This window comes from Vigna radiata, chromosome 7, assembly GCF_000741045.1.
Source record: "Vigna radiata var. radiata cultivar VC1973A chromosome 7, Vradiata_ver6, whole genome shotgun sequence".
NCBI classification, from domain to species: domain Eukaryota; kingdom Viridiplantae; phylum Streptophyta; class Magnoliopsida; order Fabales; family Fabaceae; genus Vigna; species Vigna radiata.
This window is the reverse complement of record NC_028357.1, coordinates 28,239,407-28,257,900: the sequence shown is the minus strand read 5'-3', so window position 1 is coordinate 28,257,900 and position 18,494 is coordinate 28,239,407. Positions and strand designations below refer to the sequence as shown.

The 18,494-nt window shown below is 36.2% G+C and overlaps 2 protein-coding genes across 3 annotated transcripts; one reads left to right on the top strand and one right to left on the bottom strand.

Annotated features, from left to right (window-relative positions):
- The first annotated feature begins 1,243 nt into the window (after positions 1 to 1,243).
- On the top strand, positions 1,244 to 3,263 carry LOC106768329 (pentatricopeptide repeat-containing protein ELI1, chloroplastic). Its single transcript, XM_014653415.2, has one exon. The coding sequence runs from the start codon at positions 1,244 to 1,246 to the stop codon at positions 3,122 to 3,124; it is 1,881 nt and encodes a 626-aa protein (XP_014508901.1). The 3' UTR covers positions 3,125 to 3,263.
- A 384-nt stretch (positions 3,264 to 3,647) lies between these two features.
- On the bottom strand, positions 3,648 to 17,388 carry LOC106768330 (WD40 repeat-containing protein HOS15). Of its 2 annotated transcripts, none has more exons than XM_014653416.2 (14): positions 17,104 to 17,388; positions 15,182 to 15,322; positions 14,552 to 15,058; positions 13,991 to 14,085; positions 13,838 to 13,884; positions 8,287 to 8,437; positions 7,284 to 7,347; positions 6,173 to 6,331; positions 5,951 to 6,072; positions 5,659 to 5,733; positions 5,071 to 5,124; positions 4,877 to 4,950; positions 4,472 to 4,546; positions 3,648 to 4,129 (listed from the first exon to the last, which is right to left on the bottom strand). In XM_014653416.2, the coding sequence occupies exons 1-14, from the start codon at positions 17,162 to 17,164 to the stop codon at positions 3,910 to 3,912; spliced, it is 1,845 nt and encodes a 614-aa protein (XP_014508902.1). In that variant the 5' UTR covers positions 17,165 to 17,388; the 3' UTR covers positions 3,648 to 3,909. The 2 variants fall into 2 exon arrangements, with proteins under 2 accessions (XP_014508902.1, XP_014508903.1); XM_014653417.2 differs by having other exon boundaries at positions 14,552 to 15,050; positions 15,177 to 15,322; positions 17,104 to 17,387.
- Positions 17,389 to 18,494: the final 1,106 nt, after the last annotated feature.

The window sequence follows — 18,494 nt, the reverse complement described above, 5'->3', positions numbered from 1 at the left end:
TAAAGTATGACCTTGGTCAGACTCAGGCTCCGCTTAATCATGATATTCCGTGATTACGCCTGCTCATGTAGAGAAGGGTAACTCATGCGTGGAATGGCAGGAGGTCCTTTAGCCTCAGGGTAATTTTATACTGAGGTAGCTCCACTGGACTAACCTCGGGTGGCGGTCTGTTGAGTGTGTCCCAGCCAGGTCCACCCGGGTGCAAAGAGCGACGAACTACATGGTTCATACAATCCGGACAGTGTCAAGATGGTCGGTTATTATTATGATTTATGCGTTCGGTTTTGATTGACATACTTGTATATTGAGTGTATGATTGAAATATTGGTTTGGATCATTCAGTTGTCATGTTTTAATGTATGTTGGAATTGATTAATTAAATTACATAAGCTTACCCTTATTTCCTGTCTTGTCCATGTGTCGTTCGGTTTTAATCGTTCGTTGTTCTCTTCACTGCAATGATCATCCAATGGATGTGAGCAGAAGGTGATTTTGAAGATTCTTTGGAAGAGGTCTTGAAGACCGTTCCGCCTGAAGATAGTGTAGGACTGTCCGATCAGTAGAATCATAATTAAGTTTATTTTGTTTATCGTTCTGTTTATTTAGCATTTTTGTAAAGTCTTTCGGTATAGCTCTTGAGTCGTGGTACCGTTCGGTCTTAAGCTGAACCCATGACCGTTCGGTCTCATTATGTAAATTGTATCAGACTTTTATTTTACTGTACAGTTTTAAATTCTATATGACAATATATTTCCTTCTCTTTACTTTCTTCTTTTCCACTGTTCTCTTATTGTTTTTGTTAACTCCTTAAAATAAATATGATTTTCAACCTATATTTATTGGGATGTTACAAAATTATATTGAAATAAAATGGAATGGACAAAAATTAAGTCAACATAAATTATGGATTATTATTTTAAATAAAATTGAGTAATAATTTCTATGTTTGAAATTATTATTATTATTGACCATGAAATTAAAATTAATTTAAAATTACATCTCTCAAACAATTCAAAGATATGTCTTGGGGTGCAACTATTATACAGAGTGAAAAGAAAAAGGAACATAAGAGTAACTTCATACACATGTAGGTTTTTTTCATTTGAGTGACCGACCTATATATAGACTAAATAGAGATAAATGACATGATTTAGAATAAAAATAAATCAAATGACTGCAAATAATAAGATGGGCATAGATAGATAGATGCAGTGTGTGTGTGGAGGTGTATAAAGAAAGAAAGATGATGAGCCCAATCGAAGTGAGTGTATTGACGAAGGCAGCGCCCTCAGCAAGCTCAGCCTCAGTTCAGGTAGACAACTTCGCCGTCCTAATCGACAACTCTAAATCCATAAACCACCTTCACCAAATACACGCTGCACTCCTCCGTCGCGGCCTCCACCACCACCCCATCCTCAACTTCAAGCTCCAACGCTCCTACTCCTCCCTCGGCCTCCTCCACCACACCGTCACCCTCTTCCACCACACCCCAGCCCCTAACGTCTTCCTATGGAGCTCCATCATCAACGCCTATTCCCACTCCGCTCTCTGGGACTGCGCTCTCTCTTATTACGCCCAAATGCTAGCTCACCACGTGCAACCCAACGCCTTTACCCTCTCTTCCCTCCTCAAAGGTTGCACCCTGCAACCCACCACGGTCGTTCACTCCCACGCCGTTAAGTTCGGACTAAGTTCCGACCTTTACGTATCCACGAGCCTTGTTGATGCCTACGCACGGGGCGGTGATGTTGTGTCCGCTCAGAAACTGTTCGACGCAATGCCTGAGAGGAGTTTGGTTTCTTTGACTGCCATGCTTACTTGCTACGTGAAACACGGGATGCTCCGAGAGGCGCGGCTGTTGTTTGAAGGGATGAGGGTGAAGGACGTGGTGTGTTGGAACGTGATGATTGATGGGTATGCTCAGCATGGGTGCCCGAACGAGGCTTTGGTGCTTTTTAGGGAAATGCTGGGTAAGAAGGTTAGGCCCAATGAGATAACTGTATTGGCTGTGTTGTCGTCTTGTGGCCAGCTTGGTGCGTTGGAGTGTGGTAGGTGGGTGCATTCGTATGTTGAGAATCGTGGTGTTGGGGTTGGGGTCAAGCTAAACTTACGTGTGGGTACTGCGTTGGTTGATATGTACTGCAAATGTGGGAGTTTGGAGGATGCGCGCAAGGTGTTTGATGGGATGGTGGGAAAGGATGTGGTGGCGTGGAATTCGTTGATTATGGGGTATGGCATACATGGGTTTGGTGATGAGGCCTTGCAGTTGTTTCATGAGATGCTTCGTGTTGGAGTTAGACCTTCAGATATTACATTTGTTGCTGTTTTGACTGCATGTGGGCATGCAGGTTTGGTTGGCAAAGGATGGGAGGTTTTCGATTTGATGAAGAGTAGGTATGAGATGGAACCAAAGGTTGAGCATTACGGGTGTATGGTTAATCTTCTTGGCCGTGCTGGGCGTGTGCGAGAAGCTTATGACCTTGTGAGAAGCATGGAGGTGGAGCCTGATTCTATCCTGTGGGGTACTTTGCTTTGGGCTTGTAGAATCCATAACGATGTTTCGTTGGGAGAGGAAATTGCAGAGTTTCTTGTGAGCAATGATTTGGCTACTTCAGGGACTTGTATCCTTCTCTCTAACATGTATGCTGCTGCTCGTAACTGGGTTGGTGTGGCTAAGGTCAGATCATTTATGAAAGAGAGTGGGGTTGAGAAGGAACCTGGTTGTAGTTCCATTGAAGTTAACAACAGAGTGCACGAGTTTCTTGCTGGTGATATAAGACACCGGAGAAGCAAGGATATATATTCGATGCTCGGGAAAATGAATGGTTTGCTCAAGGCTCGCGGTTATACCCCAAAAATAGATGTGGTATTACATGATATAGGAGAGCAACAGAAAGAGCAATCGTTGGAAGTTCATAGTGAGAAGCTTGCCTTAGCATTTGGGCTTATAAGTACCAGCCCAGGAACTGCGATCAAGATTGTAAAGAATCTTCGAGTGTGTTTAGATTGCCATGCCGTGATGAAGATGATGTCCAAGATCTCTGGCAGAAAAATAATAATGAGAGACCGGAATCGGTTCCACCATTTTGAGAACGGTTCGTGTTCGTGCCGGGATTATTGGTGAACTTAAATTATATTTTTGTCCATAAAATTCCCTCTTCTAAAAGAGAAACACCATATTTGCTGCTGTTGCTTACAAAAACTATGGATGCAATAGCTAACGTATTTTTCGCAAACAAAATTAAGATCGAATTCCTGTTGCCTATTAACATTTTATTTATAATCTGTAATTTTATAAATGCAATTGTTACTTAAATCCTTGCTATTCCTCATCATACAAAATTGTCAATAAACAACTGTTATCAAACAAATATGAAGATACTAATTATCCCGAGTCAGCTTACAATAAAGTTTATACTTACAAAGTATAAGATTTTGAACCCATCAATGCTGTTTAGGGTCCGACTAAAAATCAAGTTTATACATTAAAGCGTTTCAGAAGCCCACGCGAAAATCTACTTTTCCTCCTTCCTTTTATCGAGCTGTTAAAAAAGATATATTATTTACCAATAACCTTCCCCTTGCGCATTTCCTTCATAACTTGCCTTAATTGATCAAATGAGCCTAAAATGCAAGAGAAAGGCAAGTACACACAATACACAAATCTAGCGATACTTGAACAGGATGTTGTCCAACTAAATCTATACATTTTGCTTATTAAGAATACACTCCTACAAACTACTTTCACTTAAGTTATATAGCAAATTACAACAGGATCCACGAACAATGAGTTATACCTACAACTAAGGTTAAAATGGGTAACCTACCCACCCACCCAAAATACACTTCCACCGATCTCATCTCAAGGGTGGAAAAGAAAGAATTTAATTTACTAAGACTTCACAAATATTACATTCTGAAATCCAAAACACAAACTGTATTATTAGCAAAACATGCAGCAATCTTATCCCCCTCCTTATTCCAACAGACCTCAAAAATGCCTCCATTGCCCGTGTATGTCTTGACAATCTTGCCTTCCTTCAATGACCATATGTGCATGGATCGGTCAAGAGAACCGCTAACTAAATACTCACCATTGGGACTAAAAGCAACAGAATATACGGGATGCCTGTGGAATCAAATAGACATATCAGAAAAAAAAAAAAAAAAAAAAAAAATATTATGGCCTCGCTTATTTCCGTTTTTTTTTTTTTTGAGTGCTTATTTGGAAGAGCCTGTCCTTATGTTATTCTGTTCAGGAAACAGCTTTCGTAAATAGAATTTTGATGGGAAATTGATTGGTGAGTAGTGTAGCATATTTTTAAAAACAGTGTTCAAAACAAAAAAGTGAGAAGGAATCAAAAAGGCCCTGTGTGCCTCTTTGCACTATGCATGATGTTTCAACATGTAAAACGTAGTGATGAAAAGAGAAGACCCTCAAATAAATAAAATCTAGCCATAAAAACGGTACCTGTGTCCATCCAAGCTGTAGATGAGTTTCCCGAGTTCTACATCCCACAGCTTTACAGTTGAGTCAAATGAAGCACTGCAAAAATATCAGATGACCGCAAAGTTTTTTAAAATGAAAACTAACTTCCAATATAATCAATTGGAATCAGCAACCAGCCAAAGGCCACATTACCAATTTCAAGGCATCACACAACACACAAGAAACAACATTACTGGCTGAAGAAATGCACTCCAGACCCATCAACTGGGATTCAGGGGTTCAGAAACAGTGTAAAACATTCTAAGTTTGGAGAAAGTATACACAGAAGCAGTGTAAAACAACATTCTAAGTTTGGAGAAAGAATACACAGAAGCATGTATGTACATCACAAGTGCAGAACCTAATTTCATCATGAAACTAACTTACCTGGCCAACACCAGTTTATGATTAGGATTATTTGTACCAGGACCAGTGGGGCTCCATCGGATGGTATATATCTCCTACAAAGCAAATTATTTAGTTTTCCCAACAACATGCATAACGCAACAACAATTAAAATTGCAAATTACAAAATGCGACACAAATGGAAGACACAGGAAAACAAAGAAAACTCGAGGAACCTTGGAATGCTCTCTCAAGTCATGAAGATATGTATCCTGCTTCATACTCCATATCTACAAAACAATCACAACCAATTCAAACAAGAACATCAAACCAACGTACATTATTTTCAAAGATAATTTCATAATTCTCAGACAATAAATAATTTTATAAAAATATCAAAACAATCGCCCACTGTATCAGTCAATAAATACAATTAGTATGAAAATAACATATCTCAAGAGCGTAGACTTGTGCCTAACTCATAATGAGGTGAGAGTTACCTTCCACTTATACATATACTATCTGGCTTTATCTCTAGACAACACGAGACCCAGTTTTTCCCAAAACACCCACTTACATGCACCATTGGACATGCTGTTAGTTGTACGGTAGGTGGTCCAATAACAAGTTTAGGATAGGTATTGATATCACCTCAGAATATGAATTTGAGTTTAACTCAATCCCATACACCCAGTTTATAAGCAAGAGCTGCCCTCTACTTACATAAACCCTTTCAGCCTTTTCTATAATCAAAATGGGAGTTGAGTTTTCTCAATATTAAATAATAAGATCACAAGGTTAGTTATTAAGTGGTCAACTATTACCTTTGCTGTGATATCATCAGAACATGAGGCCAGCAATGAACCAGTGGGATCCCATTTGACACAATTAACTTCACCCTGAAAATGCAGTAAGGAAATTAGCAGATGTAGTTTAAAGAAATATCTCAAGCTATTCCTTTCTGAACACTCAACAGATAAAACTCGGTAATAAATAAAAACATTTAACAATACCCACAAACAGATATTTTTAAGTTGTGAAGAATGCAGGGGATGAATCCTTCCTCAAAATACACGCTTATAGCATAGTTGCAAAAATAAGAACTCGTGTACAAACCTGATGTCCGGCAAAAGTCTTTATAGGGCGGGTTTCACCAATTTTGCAAACATATATCATATTGTCGGTGGAACTAGTGGCAAAAGACACATTGTTGCGCCAATCAACATCAAGTGTGGGACCTAAACATAATATCAATCCTGAATTAAACATAAATATACCAGAGAAGACTCTCACTAAGAGCTCTTTTTATAGAATTTTCCCTTCAATACACATTCGCACCTGAATGAAATTCAAATTGTTGTTTCCATTCCTCTGCTTTCACATCCCACACAATTGCAGTTTGATCACAACTTCCAGTGAGGAGATAATCGCCTTTCTTATTCCACTTCAGGGAGAATATTGGTCCCTTGTGCTTGCTTAATGTACTCTTCAGTTCACCTAGTCAAAGATAGCAAGAATCAAAACACCTCAAGAAAATTGAAATACACCCAGAGTCTATTTAAATAAATCAGAAGTAGAATTCAATGTTTTTCCAAATAGGATGAATGCAACTATAAAAATCCAGAGGATTCTCTAGAAAAGACAGTTGGAAGACACATTAAAAGATATGTGCATATTAAGACATGCACAAAGTATTAAATTGTAAGACAAAAGCATAATATCCTTAGCACTCAAATCAATCCGTTTGGCATTTATTAAAACAATCCTGTGAAAGAAAAAACGTTACATACGATTCATGTTCCTCCCAATCATTTTGGATAGGGAAAATAACAATTGTTTCACCAAGCAACCCACGCTGCCATTACAACATTGGAGGTATTGTTATAGAATATATAGTCAACTATATTTTAATTAGTTTAGAATTTTCTAGTTACTAAGAAAGGGATAGTATTCTGTGAGCATTGTTACAGAATATATAGTCAACTACATTTTAGTTATTATAGAATAATCAATTTCTAGTTACTAAGAAAGGGATAGTATTCTGGGAGCTATCAGCTTAGATTACTCTCCAATTGAATGTAATAAATAACTAGTTAATCTCCAGAACACAAGTGTAGCCCAAATAAGTTAGTTCTCTCAATAATTTGTCTCTTGCGACAATCATGCATTGATTTACCACAAGATCAATCTAAATATGAATTCGCTAGTTGTTCCAAATATTCCCTCAAAACACTAATAACTACAGTCCTGCTGCAAACACCAGCTGCTGACTTGTAGTAAAACTTGTACCCACCTACACCATGCAAATAATATTGAACTTTTTTTTCTCATGGTTGTGGAATCAAATGCATACTTGGAAAAATATGATTCCAAAGCAACTTCTGGTTCTTTTATCTCGTCAATTAAAATTCCTTAAAAGAGAATCTAAGGAAACAAAAGAATGACCTACCATTAGTAGTCCAAATTCTTGCCTGCCCGTCATATGAACCAGTTGCAAGAAGAGTCCCCTCCCCCTGTAAAACAGCCAGATTTAACTCTCCATAAGGTGTAAATCACTAGCAAATATTACAGATAATAATCTTAAAAACAATCTCTGTATATTCTCAGAAAAAAATTTACAAAAACAACAGTATTTTATGGAAAATTTTAAATTCCATCTATTGCCTTGATTTTTAACAATATCTTCCCATTGTTCTCATAACCAAAACAACACTCCTTTTGTGTCATTTTGGCATGCAAAAATGGAAATAGAAGACCCACGATTAGGGTTCTCCGAGACACTCATCTATGCTATTTCTCTTTGCTTTTGGTGACAGAGATACTCTTCTCATCACGCCACCCCTTTCTCTAGGCAGTCACTATGCCCACCTCAGAGGTTGAGATGACAACCATCCGATTCAGTTGCATCCCTTCCCAGTTCATTGTTTGTTCTTCCTTGAGGCTCAAGCAAACAGCAACAATCTTCTCCCTGCAATGTTGTGGTTGGCAAATTTCTTGAAACTTTATCATCTCTGAAGGATTTGAAGATATTTCTCTTTTTTATTATTTAGTTATTTAAATGTTAACTTGTATATTGCATTAACTTATGTTTTATTTGGTGTTGTTTGAACTTATTTAGTAATGAACTACTTGACTTGTTACTTTTGTATTGAGGTTTAATGTTTTTCATTATTGTGGAATTAAAACGATCATCATCTTATTACTTGTTGTTTTAATATTTTTTTATATGAAGTAACTCTTATGAGTTTAAAATTAAAGTCTATGGACTTTTCACGAGTTAGTATAAAGTCCCGAGTTTGATAACGTTGCTTGCTACTTTTTTTGGGGGGAGAGAGGGCTTCACGAAACTAACAACAATGAACCCAAAAACAAAGCTTTAGTATTAAAACATATAAATAACAGAAATGGAAGTAGTTTCTAAGATTTAAATCATAGTATGCAACTGAACTCACATTCCAGTCAAGTGTAGTAACATCTTTACTTTTTTCATTTGTTTTACCCCTAACATGCTTCAACACCAACACGCTCAAAGGGCCATTATGTGAACCAGGCTTACATCTCCCTTCTGCTATTGTCCAAATACGAGCTGTTGAATCCCCAGATCTAAAAATTCAAGTGATCATGGTAAAGTGAAAGAATATCATTAATATCATAAAGCAAAATACATTCAGACAAAAAATAACCTACGGGCTACTCCCTCCATCTATTGCACATTTCTGTGTGTTTCATAATGAAGATATTGCAAGGTTCCTATTACTATATTAGTCTTAATACCCAAATGTCTGTAACTGTTAGAGTAATTACATCTATGTATCATCATTAAGCCTAAGTAGGGTATAGTCTGGTAGATCATTTATTAGTCTTACTTAGTTTTGCACCTACGAGTCTAGTGCAATCCTTTAATATTCCATGTACTCTTAGATTTTCATTATAAATAGAAGATAGTGAGAGAAATCTCTTAAGCCCTCTAGAAATATATTTTTCCTGTTTTATCTCAAGTTAGTATTAGAGCAGGTCAATCCCACTCTGGTTTCTATCTTGTTTCATCTATCGACACCTCCCATTGTTGTACACAACTGTCCAACGCCATTTGCCATTGTCCGTCGCTGTTTTTCTGCTGTCTACCTCTATCTGTAGCTGTCCATTGTAGTTTGTAATAGTCCATCACTAACAACCATTGTACTCTACCATTTCATCGCCGTCCACCACCATCCCACCACCACAGTTTCAATCGACAATCACCGGATCTAGTTCGTCTCTCCATGCAACGACCAACCCTGCCGGTGCCAAAGTCCAGTTCTCCTTCACGCACCGCCTTATGCTCATCGAAACGTCACCACGCCACCTCCATAGTTGTCGTTGGACCCTCCTTTCTTTGTTCTAACCCTTAAAAATTCACTTTGATGAAGTCCATAAGCTCCCCTTTAAGAAAACCCCTAGGGTTTTCTGGTTCCATCCTATTACAGTTTACCATCACCTCTTTTTATCAGATATAGAGTTTAGAGGTGTTCTTTCATTCTTCGAAAGTCCCTTAATTAATTTCAAGAAGCTAAATGGAAAAAATTATCTATGCTAACGATATTCAACGTCTTTATGATACAACAAACAAGCTTGCGTGTCTCAAAATGGAAGACTATGATATGGTTTCCTTCATTACTGAAGTCCAAGTGGCAATGGAAGAGTTGAGAATGTTCTTAGAAGTTAAACCTTCGGAGGACATCAAGAAGAAGTTTATCAAATATTATATGGTGACGATCCTCTATGCTTTAGATTCAGACTTTGATCATATCATAGATCAACTTCTGACCAATCATAAGGTCCTTTCCATGGAAACCTTGACCACTCACCTTGTTCGTGTCTCAATGCCTCAATCTCAAGAAGCCCATGAACCAATAGAACCATCCGCCATAGTGATAATGACATATTTTACCATGATTTCAGTGATGAATCAAGAGAAATTTTCAACCCTTTCCTAACTTTTTACCTTGTAAATCCTTGTTTTCTTTTAGTTTGATTAAGTGGTTGCACCCCAAGATTAAATGAGATATTTTGTTCACTAATCCTTGCTTTTATGTGCTTAAGGTAATTGGAAGAAGTCTATGCATCAAAGGAAGGCACTGGAAACCAAGAAAAGCAAGAAAAGCAGCAAAATTGAAGAATCAAAATTCTGTCAAATCAGGCTCGAGCGCCCCGAAAATGGGGGCGCTTGAGCGCCACTGGGTCAGAATGCCAGAAAGCTGGCCATGTGCACCAACTCCTGTGCTTGTCTGTCTGACGTGCGCCTGAGCGCCCCAGTTTTGGGGGGCTTGAGCGCCAACTTTGCTGACATGGCATATTTCACTTGGATGCACGAAGAACTTGCCATCTTTTGCTACCCAGACGCCTTTCCTCTGATTGGGAGCTCTTGGAGCGACCTAGGAGCTGTGGGAACAGTCCTTCTTCTTCCTTGGGTTCTCTTCTTTCTTCCATTTCCACCATTGTTGGAAGCTTGATGGAGAGGTAGTTTCATTATTGTTGGGGGATTGATGTAACCACTAAACTCTTATGTAAAGCATGTTGTTTTGAATGAATATATATCTCTTTCATTGATTGTTAGTGTTTAATTTCTTTTCTTAATGCTTGTTGTGAAGTTGCTACTCATGACATGATTTAGGGTTTCTTGATATTGGGAAATATTGAGTAAACCTTGACTTGGGTTAAACACCTAAAGGAAATAGTATCTAGGGATAGAACTAGGACCTTTGGATGTCTTAAAATCTCATTTCTTAATGCGGAATTAATCATTAGGTTTTCCAAGGGATTGGAGTCTAATGAGGAAGTCTAGGCTTTTTCTACCAAGGGAGTGGGGTTTGAGTAAATTAGTAGATTGACATTGACACATCAATGAAGAGGAAGTGATTTTCTATGCATAAGAGTGAAGTAGGTGAAATCATACCCCCAACAATATCATTCCATTGCATTTCTAATCTCTCCATTTCAAAGTGTTTGAGTGCTTAAGATCACTTTTATCATTTATGTTTTATAGTTACTTTAATTTCACTAAAACTCAAATTATGGAAACATTTTTTAGTCTAGGTTAGTTAGAAATTATACGATTGTCTAGTTTCACGAGTCTCATGGGAAACGATTTCTGGTCTTACCGGTTTATTACTTTAGACGATTTGGTACACTTGCCAAAGAGTTAACACATAGTTGCCAAATGAGGAAAAGGAGGATGTGGCACTAGAGGAAGAGGGGCAATGCACATACTGTAAAAGTGTCACACCCAAGAAAATTGCTACTCCTTGCATAGTTTTCCTTCAAAAACAGCCAATATCTCTATGGCTAAAACTACCACTACCAATTCCAAGTTCATTGAGGAAGAGTATAAAGAGTATCTACGATTAAAGTCTGGATGTGATGTTTGCACAAACATCTCAATCTCCAAGTACATCCACAGCTTACATTTCTCAATTCATGGAAGGTCAAAATTCATGTGATGCTAAGATTGTTACGTCTGAACTACACAACAAAGTTTCATTTTGTACAAACCCATGACAATAGCTATAGGTTGTTAGAAGTGGACTTTAAGCCTAATTCAACCCCACAAAACCAGCTTGTAAGATGAGGTTTGCACCCACTTATATACTATGAATTGACCTTATCTCTAGTTGATGTGAGACTTCCAACACCTCCCTTACACCAAGGTATATACATCTTGAGCGTGGGACTAGACATTAATGGGTGGTCCGATAGCGGTTGAATAGCGGGTGGAACAATATGCCCAACAAACAACAAATATTGCTAGTATAGGCTTTAATGATGACTCTGATACCATGTTAGAAGTGGACTTTAAGCCTAACTCAACTCCACAAAACCAATTTGTAAGGTGAGGTTTGCACCCACTTATATATTATGAATTGGCCTTATCTTTAGTCGATGTGAGACTTCCAACATAAGTAACTATAGGATACTTTACCCCTACATAAATTATATCATATGTCTATAAATCATATTGTGATAAAGGTGGATGACCTAAGAGATCATATAGAAGCTTAGGAGATGGTGATGCTAAATAAGACATTGACAGTCTAGTACCTAGATACTAGAGTCCCCAAGATTCATGTCCTTCATCAATTAGTCAGTTTCTTTTGTGCTTTGATATAATAGAAGAATTTACATCAAAGCTTATAGAACAATTTCAAGATTTAGTTAATTGACTTGAGGAAATTAGGTTAAAAGGACAATTAAGGACAAAAAATGTTTTAGGTTCAAAGACAGAGAAAGGAAGATTCAACCAACTCCTTAAGAAGTAACTTTGAATCCATTTGCAAATGTAATAACACAAGGAACTTTAGGATGACGAATGGAAGAAAATAACAAAGCATTATCAGAAATGTGATCAAAAGCACTAAAGTCAATTATCCGTCAAATTTGACACTCCAAGGTTTGAGATATGCAAGATTTTAACAAACTAGTGAAAGGTCGTGCTGGCTTTCAAACTTAAAACTAGAGATACTTCATTAGAAAAGTGGTTCAACCTCAACAGATTGGAAGATGTTTGATATCTTGCTAGGAAAACCATGTAAGGAACATTGAGGATGTTTGCGTCCACTTTAAGTAAGGGAAGAATTCACCAACACTCAATATTACAACAACAACAACTTACACTTCACAGCTAGTGCCAATTGTAAAAGATGGCAAACAGTGGTAGAGGAAGAGTATGAGACAGAGAGACAGAGAGAGAGAGAGAGAGAGAGAGAGAGAGATGAGAGAGGAGCCTCCCAGCAAGGCTGAAACCAACAAAACAAGAATCAAAACAAGGACAAGGAGGTCCCCCGAGCCTTGTGGAGAATAATTGGATTTGGTCTAGTGACAAAAAGGTGGTCAACAGCGGATGGCAGTGGCAGGCAAAGGATGGCAACAGCAGAGGATAATGGTGGACAGAGATGGACAACCGCAAAATTAACAGATTGGGTACCAACTTAAGATTGAAAATGAGAGATTATCTCGCAGCTTATTTTTGATATTTACAAAAGAAACTTACATAAGGTAATTGTGCATATAGGTAAACAGCTCATAGGGACAACATACAGCACTTTTCCAATACAACTGCTAACTACTTATTTAATACCTATTCTAACAGGTTTTAACATAGTGTTAATTATGCATCTAACCGAATCACTTTTAATTGTATAATTCACATGCTACAACCATCATCCACATCAATTTTCCCCTATCATTAGGACTTAACATGGACCTAAAAAATTTAAATTTTAAAGGGACAAAACTAATACAAAACTTGTTTGGGTATTATTTAATATATTTAAAATTTTACAAAGATCCGACACAATTTTACCTTTTCTTCTTATATAGTTCATATAAAATTCTTAAAAAGGACAAAAAATACTCAACTATTCATACAATAAAAAGCCATGCGTGTCTTAAACAAAACATAGAAGTAAATGCTAACAAAGGTCAGATACAATTTTCCTAGACAGGAATCAATAATAATCATCTTCTAAATGAAAGTAGCTATTCACGATTTTTACTAACATTACAGTGGAAGATTTCACTTTTTTAATTGAAATCCCAACAAAGCTCAATGTCTCCGTTCAAAGAGACTTTTGGAATCAAAAAGTAGTGCCACTAACCCATCCACTGTGTCTGCTATTCAGTGAGCTACCACAACTACACTAAACTGCTCTACTAAATAGGCCCTGTAGCGGCCAGGGGCCACTTTTACATGCTACTAAAACCCAATTCCAGAAAAACCAGATTTTAAATCATCCTGATTTTATTTTCCATTTCAGAAATTGAATACCAAAAACAATGTTTCCAAACAGCTTTAATTAATTAAAAAATAATAACTGAATGCATTCCATGTTCCTTAATCAAACAAAATTGTAAGCATTATAAATGGAAATCCAATATGCACCAATATGATATAATGTGCATTATCCATTAGGTTATGCACACTTCAATACATATTTTTATAAAGAAATAATTTATTTGGATGCCTACCCTGATGCAAGAAGAGATCCTGTAGGGCTCCATGCACAAGCGCACACCTAAAAACAGATGATGAACAAGCTAATTAACAAAGAGATTAAGAAAAATATCTCTAAATGAAAAGATAATTTAAGAAACAAAAGCCCCATCGAATAAATACTTAACCTCTGATGTATGACCTTCCAAAATTGTTACACATGAACTGGGAATTTCACATAGCTGAGATGTTGATGTTGTAGAGATGTCCATTGGTTCTGGCCCTATTAAAGCAAATGAAAAATTCAATGAAGGAATAATATTAACTGAAATAGACTCTTAGTATGCATTTTTTGTGTGCTACTGCAACATACAATGAAATACTCCTATTAACAGTATTTGGGACAAGGGACTCTAGTGGTAAAAACACTCGCAACTATGATAAGCAATTTCAAAGAAATGGTAGTTTAAAAGAATCATATTTCCAAGCAAGCTACAATATCAGTCATTTATCATTAGTTATTAAACCACTCCTGATTCATAACCTAACCATAATGTTCAAGCAAATATAATACAAATTTTAGGAGCAAGCAATGATAAAAACATGTAAAGATTAACAGAAAATAAGAGATAACAATTATTTGAAAAAGGCATTTAGGACAGATTTCAAGAAAGAAAATGCAGCCAAGTACTAAAACATGAAGAAAAAACATATTCTACATAAGCCATTTCCACGGAGCAGAACAATACCTCCAACTGCTCCATTCTCTTCATGCTTTACAGGGACCCTATCTTCATGATCTATAACCATGTCTCTAACATTCTGATCTCCATGCTGTTGTTCTCGGTCTTTATCAGTTTCTACCTTCTCCCTATCCTTTTCAAGTTCCTTCTCTCTTTCACGTCTCTCCTTTTCAAGTTCCTTCTCTCTTTCACGTCTCTCCTTTTCAACTTCTTTCTCCTTTTCACGTCTCTCCTTTTCAAGTTCTTTCTCCCTTTCACGTCTATCCCTTTCAACTTCCTTCTCCCTTTCACGTCTATCCTTTTCAACTTCTTTTTCTCTTTCACGTCTTTCCTTTTCTCTTGCTCGTACACGTTCTCCTTCATGTTCCTTCTCAATTTCTTTCTTTCTTTCCTTCTGTAGTTTTTTTCTTCGTTCACTTATTATTTGCCTAAGTTCATGCACATCTTTTGTGATAATATCCAAAGGTTGTAAGAACGAAAAATCTTCTTCCAGGTCTGCATCACACTGGCAGGCTTAAAAGAAACATTGATCAACATGATACCTAGGGTTTAAAAGCTTAAAAAGGTCTATTCAAATGGATAAATGTTATGTTGATAACAATCAAGAATACAAAAAGTCAAAAATGCTAACATTACTCAAGTTGGCTTCCATCTCAAAGTACTGTAGACCCTTCTGAACAAATGTAACAAGAGCACCTTGTGGCACCAAATTTCCATCAATGGAGCATTTGTTGATACCAGCTTCATAACCAAAAGTAAAAGCAGCATGCGTGAAACCTGCAGTAGTGATGCAGAACAAGTAACACTTAAACCAATTCAGTTGCAAGTAATATGGACATTACATATATATGGAAAGCATGACTTTTTATTATCCAGTAAACAAACTATACTATGAACACAACAGCATCCAGTTTTCCTTATTCTTATGAACGCACCAACATATTGTTATCATTACAACATAACTTCAAACAGATGTTTTGAAGGACAAACTCTCCCAAAAGCTTTTGCAAGGTATAACCAACAACAATAACCAAGTCTTTTCCCACTACAAGAGGGTGTCCACATGGACCAAACCAAACACTGTGATAACATTCCGTCATAAACCACATTTATAAAAAAACTATTGAGCGTAGTTATTATGAATGATTTCATTGATATCTTCCTTTTGTCTCCTCCACCCCCATACCATATACACATTTCCAAGGAAGAAAACAATAAGAGAAACCCCCCTTAGGCACTTCAAGAGGCATAAATTCTCCCAAGGGTCCCAAATTCAATTTAGCCCAACCTAATCCACCTTTATCCATTTATACCACTATTCTCTAAAACATTTCCCACACACCACCCCCTCCGCAATTTCCACACACTACTGATAAGCAGTTAGTACCTCCCAATTTTATCTGGGAGAGTTGAAAAGTACTTTTAGAAACAAAACAATAAAATCTTCATTTTCCATTTTGTGAATTGGAATTCGCAATTGTTCATTGCAATTTGCGAAAAGTACTTTGCCAACTTAAATCCAAACATACATACCTGCCTAAACTGTTTGGTAAAAAGGCATGGAATGGTTTTATATCTCACATTATATAGCATGTTAAGCAGTTCTGTGAAAAATGTCATTTAGTCCAAAGATCAAGCAAAATTTTATTCTTCAAAGCACCCAGAGTCCTTTTCAAAGTTACTTTGAGCACTCGGTTTCATATTGCTCAAAGCTTCATCAAGCTACCTTTAAATCAACAATCCCACCATCTTTTTGCAATATAATTCACGATTTATAATTATCACCATTAAAAGATATTCAAATAGGAGCAGAAAAAAATTAAAGCTCCTCACAGTCGTCATTTTCATTCACTATACCCATTTCACTCGGTACAAAATGAACTTCAACCTATACCAAACACAAGGCAGCACCGTCTCAGTATAAAAATATAACTACAGCCCCAATGTATCTTAATTAAAAACCTTAGCTGATCAAACAAAACAGAGAATTTCAGAACATTAAATATCAACCCTAAACACCCCACACCTATTTTTTTCAGTAGCAGATCTAACAATTTCCAGCCCTTTTAGATCTTCGACACAGAAAACAAAAAAGAAAAGGGAAAGGAAGTTTTTTTCCCTCGTGAGTAATTTTCTTTTACTAGCAATACGAAACCCTAATCCACTGGAACAACATTGAAATGCCCATACAAGCACAAAAATGTCAAATTATAAACACAAAGGACTCCGTACTCGTCGAAACATTTAAAACCTTAACATTTTAGAGACCCCACACACACAAGAGAAAAAGGGAGGAAAAAAAAAAGGAGATACAAGTATATCAAATATCAATAAAATTTGAATCACAAACATATAAAGAAGAAAGCGCATTTAAACCTGATTCTTGAAGGTAAAGAAAAAAAAACTAGGAAATTGACAACATCTTTGAAGGAGCGAGAGAACGAGAGATAAAGAGAGGAGAGAGAAGTGAAAGAAAACAAGTATACCGCATATGAATAGATTTCGAAACACAAAAAGAAAAAAACAAAGAGACGAAAAGAAAAGACGCGGAAGAAAACCTGATTCTTGAAGATAACGAAAAACTAGAAAGTTGAGTTCGGCGGCGGAGATTGAAGCCATGTCCTCCGCTACACGAGCATGAGTCCTGTAGCAGTAGCTGAAGAGAGAGAATGAAGAGGAAAATTGAGCTACGAATTGGAAATGAAGGTGAACGGTTATGTTATGGTAAGGGGTAGCAGAGGAACAGATTATAAACTGCAACAGTCACGCTCAGCTCACGGGCTTCAGAGCTTCCCTTCCTTCCGTCTGCCTCTGTTACTTTACACAGCTTTTCCGTTTCTTCTACTTCTCCCTTCTTATAATTCATTAATTCATTATTTTTAAACCTAAAAAACAGTATCATACTCTTTCATGTTTTTTTTTTTTAATTTTATTCACACACAAATCATGTCACCTCAACTCTCACCAAAAAACAAAATTATTGAAATTATTTTTTTTACTGTTTTATCTTTTATAAATTAAAAATATATTTTATAAGCCTTTGTTTTATTGTATTCTTAAAAACTAGGTTAGATGACGTTTTTATTTTGTTAACCGCGAAAAGAGTGATTCTTAGTTTAATTTTTAATCAAATGAATTAGGGAAATTTCTTAATTCAACTGATATTTATCATGTTAGAAGATGCGAAATATTTATTTTCTTTTTTAAATTAGATGTTTGTTAAGAATGGTTTAAATATTCAAATAATTCAGAATTAGCTTAGGCAAATTTATATTTGTTCGATATTCATTTAAATTATTGGGAAATTAATTTGATTTTGTTCAAATTTATGGATTACTGAATATTTTCTACACTGATATAATTTAACTGTTTTAAGTCATTCGAAAAAGAAAGTCATTTTTTTGTGAAATATGTTTTTTTTATTTTATTTTACTTTTTCTCCTCCGTATTAACATGTGCTTTGAGTGTTTAGTCTTTTTAAACAATGGTATTTAGATTTGTTTGTTGACGATTTTTTTTAGTGACTAAAAAACAAGGAAAAAAACAGTATAAAGAGAAAAAATTCTCCGCTTTTTCAACTTTTTAAAAATACATATTACTCGTTTATAAAATTCGTCTAATTTATCTTTTTTTCAAAAGAAAAATTGAAAGCAATTAAACCAGAAAAATATTAATTAATATGAAAGCCAGATGGAGAGAAAAAAAAAAACCCATTAATATTTCATTGGAATTACAATCAATTTAAAACCGTTTTACGTGGTCAAAACTAAAGTAATTTTTAACCGAAGGAGTATTTATTACAATACGTTTAATTTTTTAAATTAAAAAATTAAAATGTGTTTAATTTTAAAAGTGTATTTTCCTTCAACTTACGCGTCAAATCAACTTATCCCATTTTCAGGACTAGATTGGATTATCCATTATTTTATTACATTAAACATTTGATAAT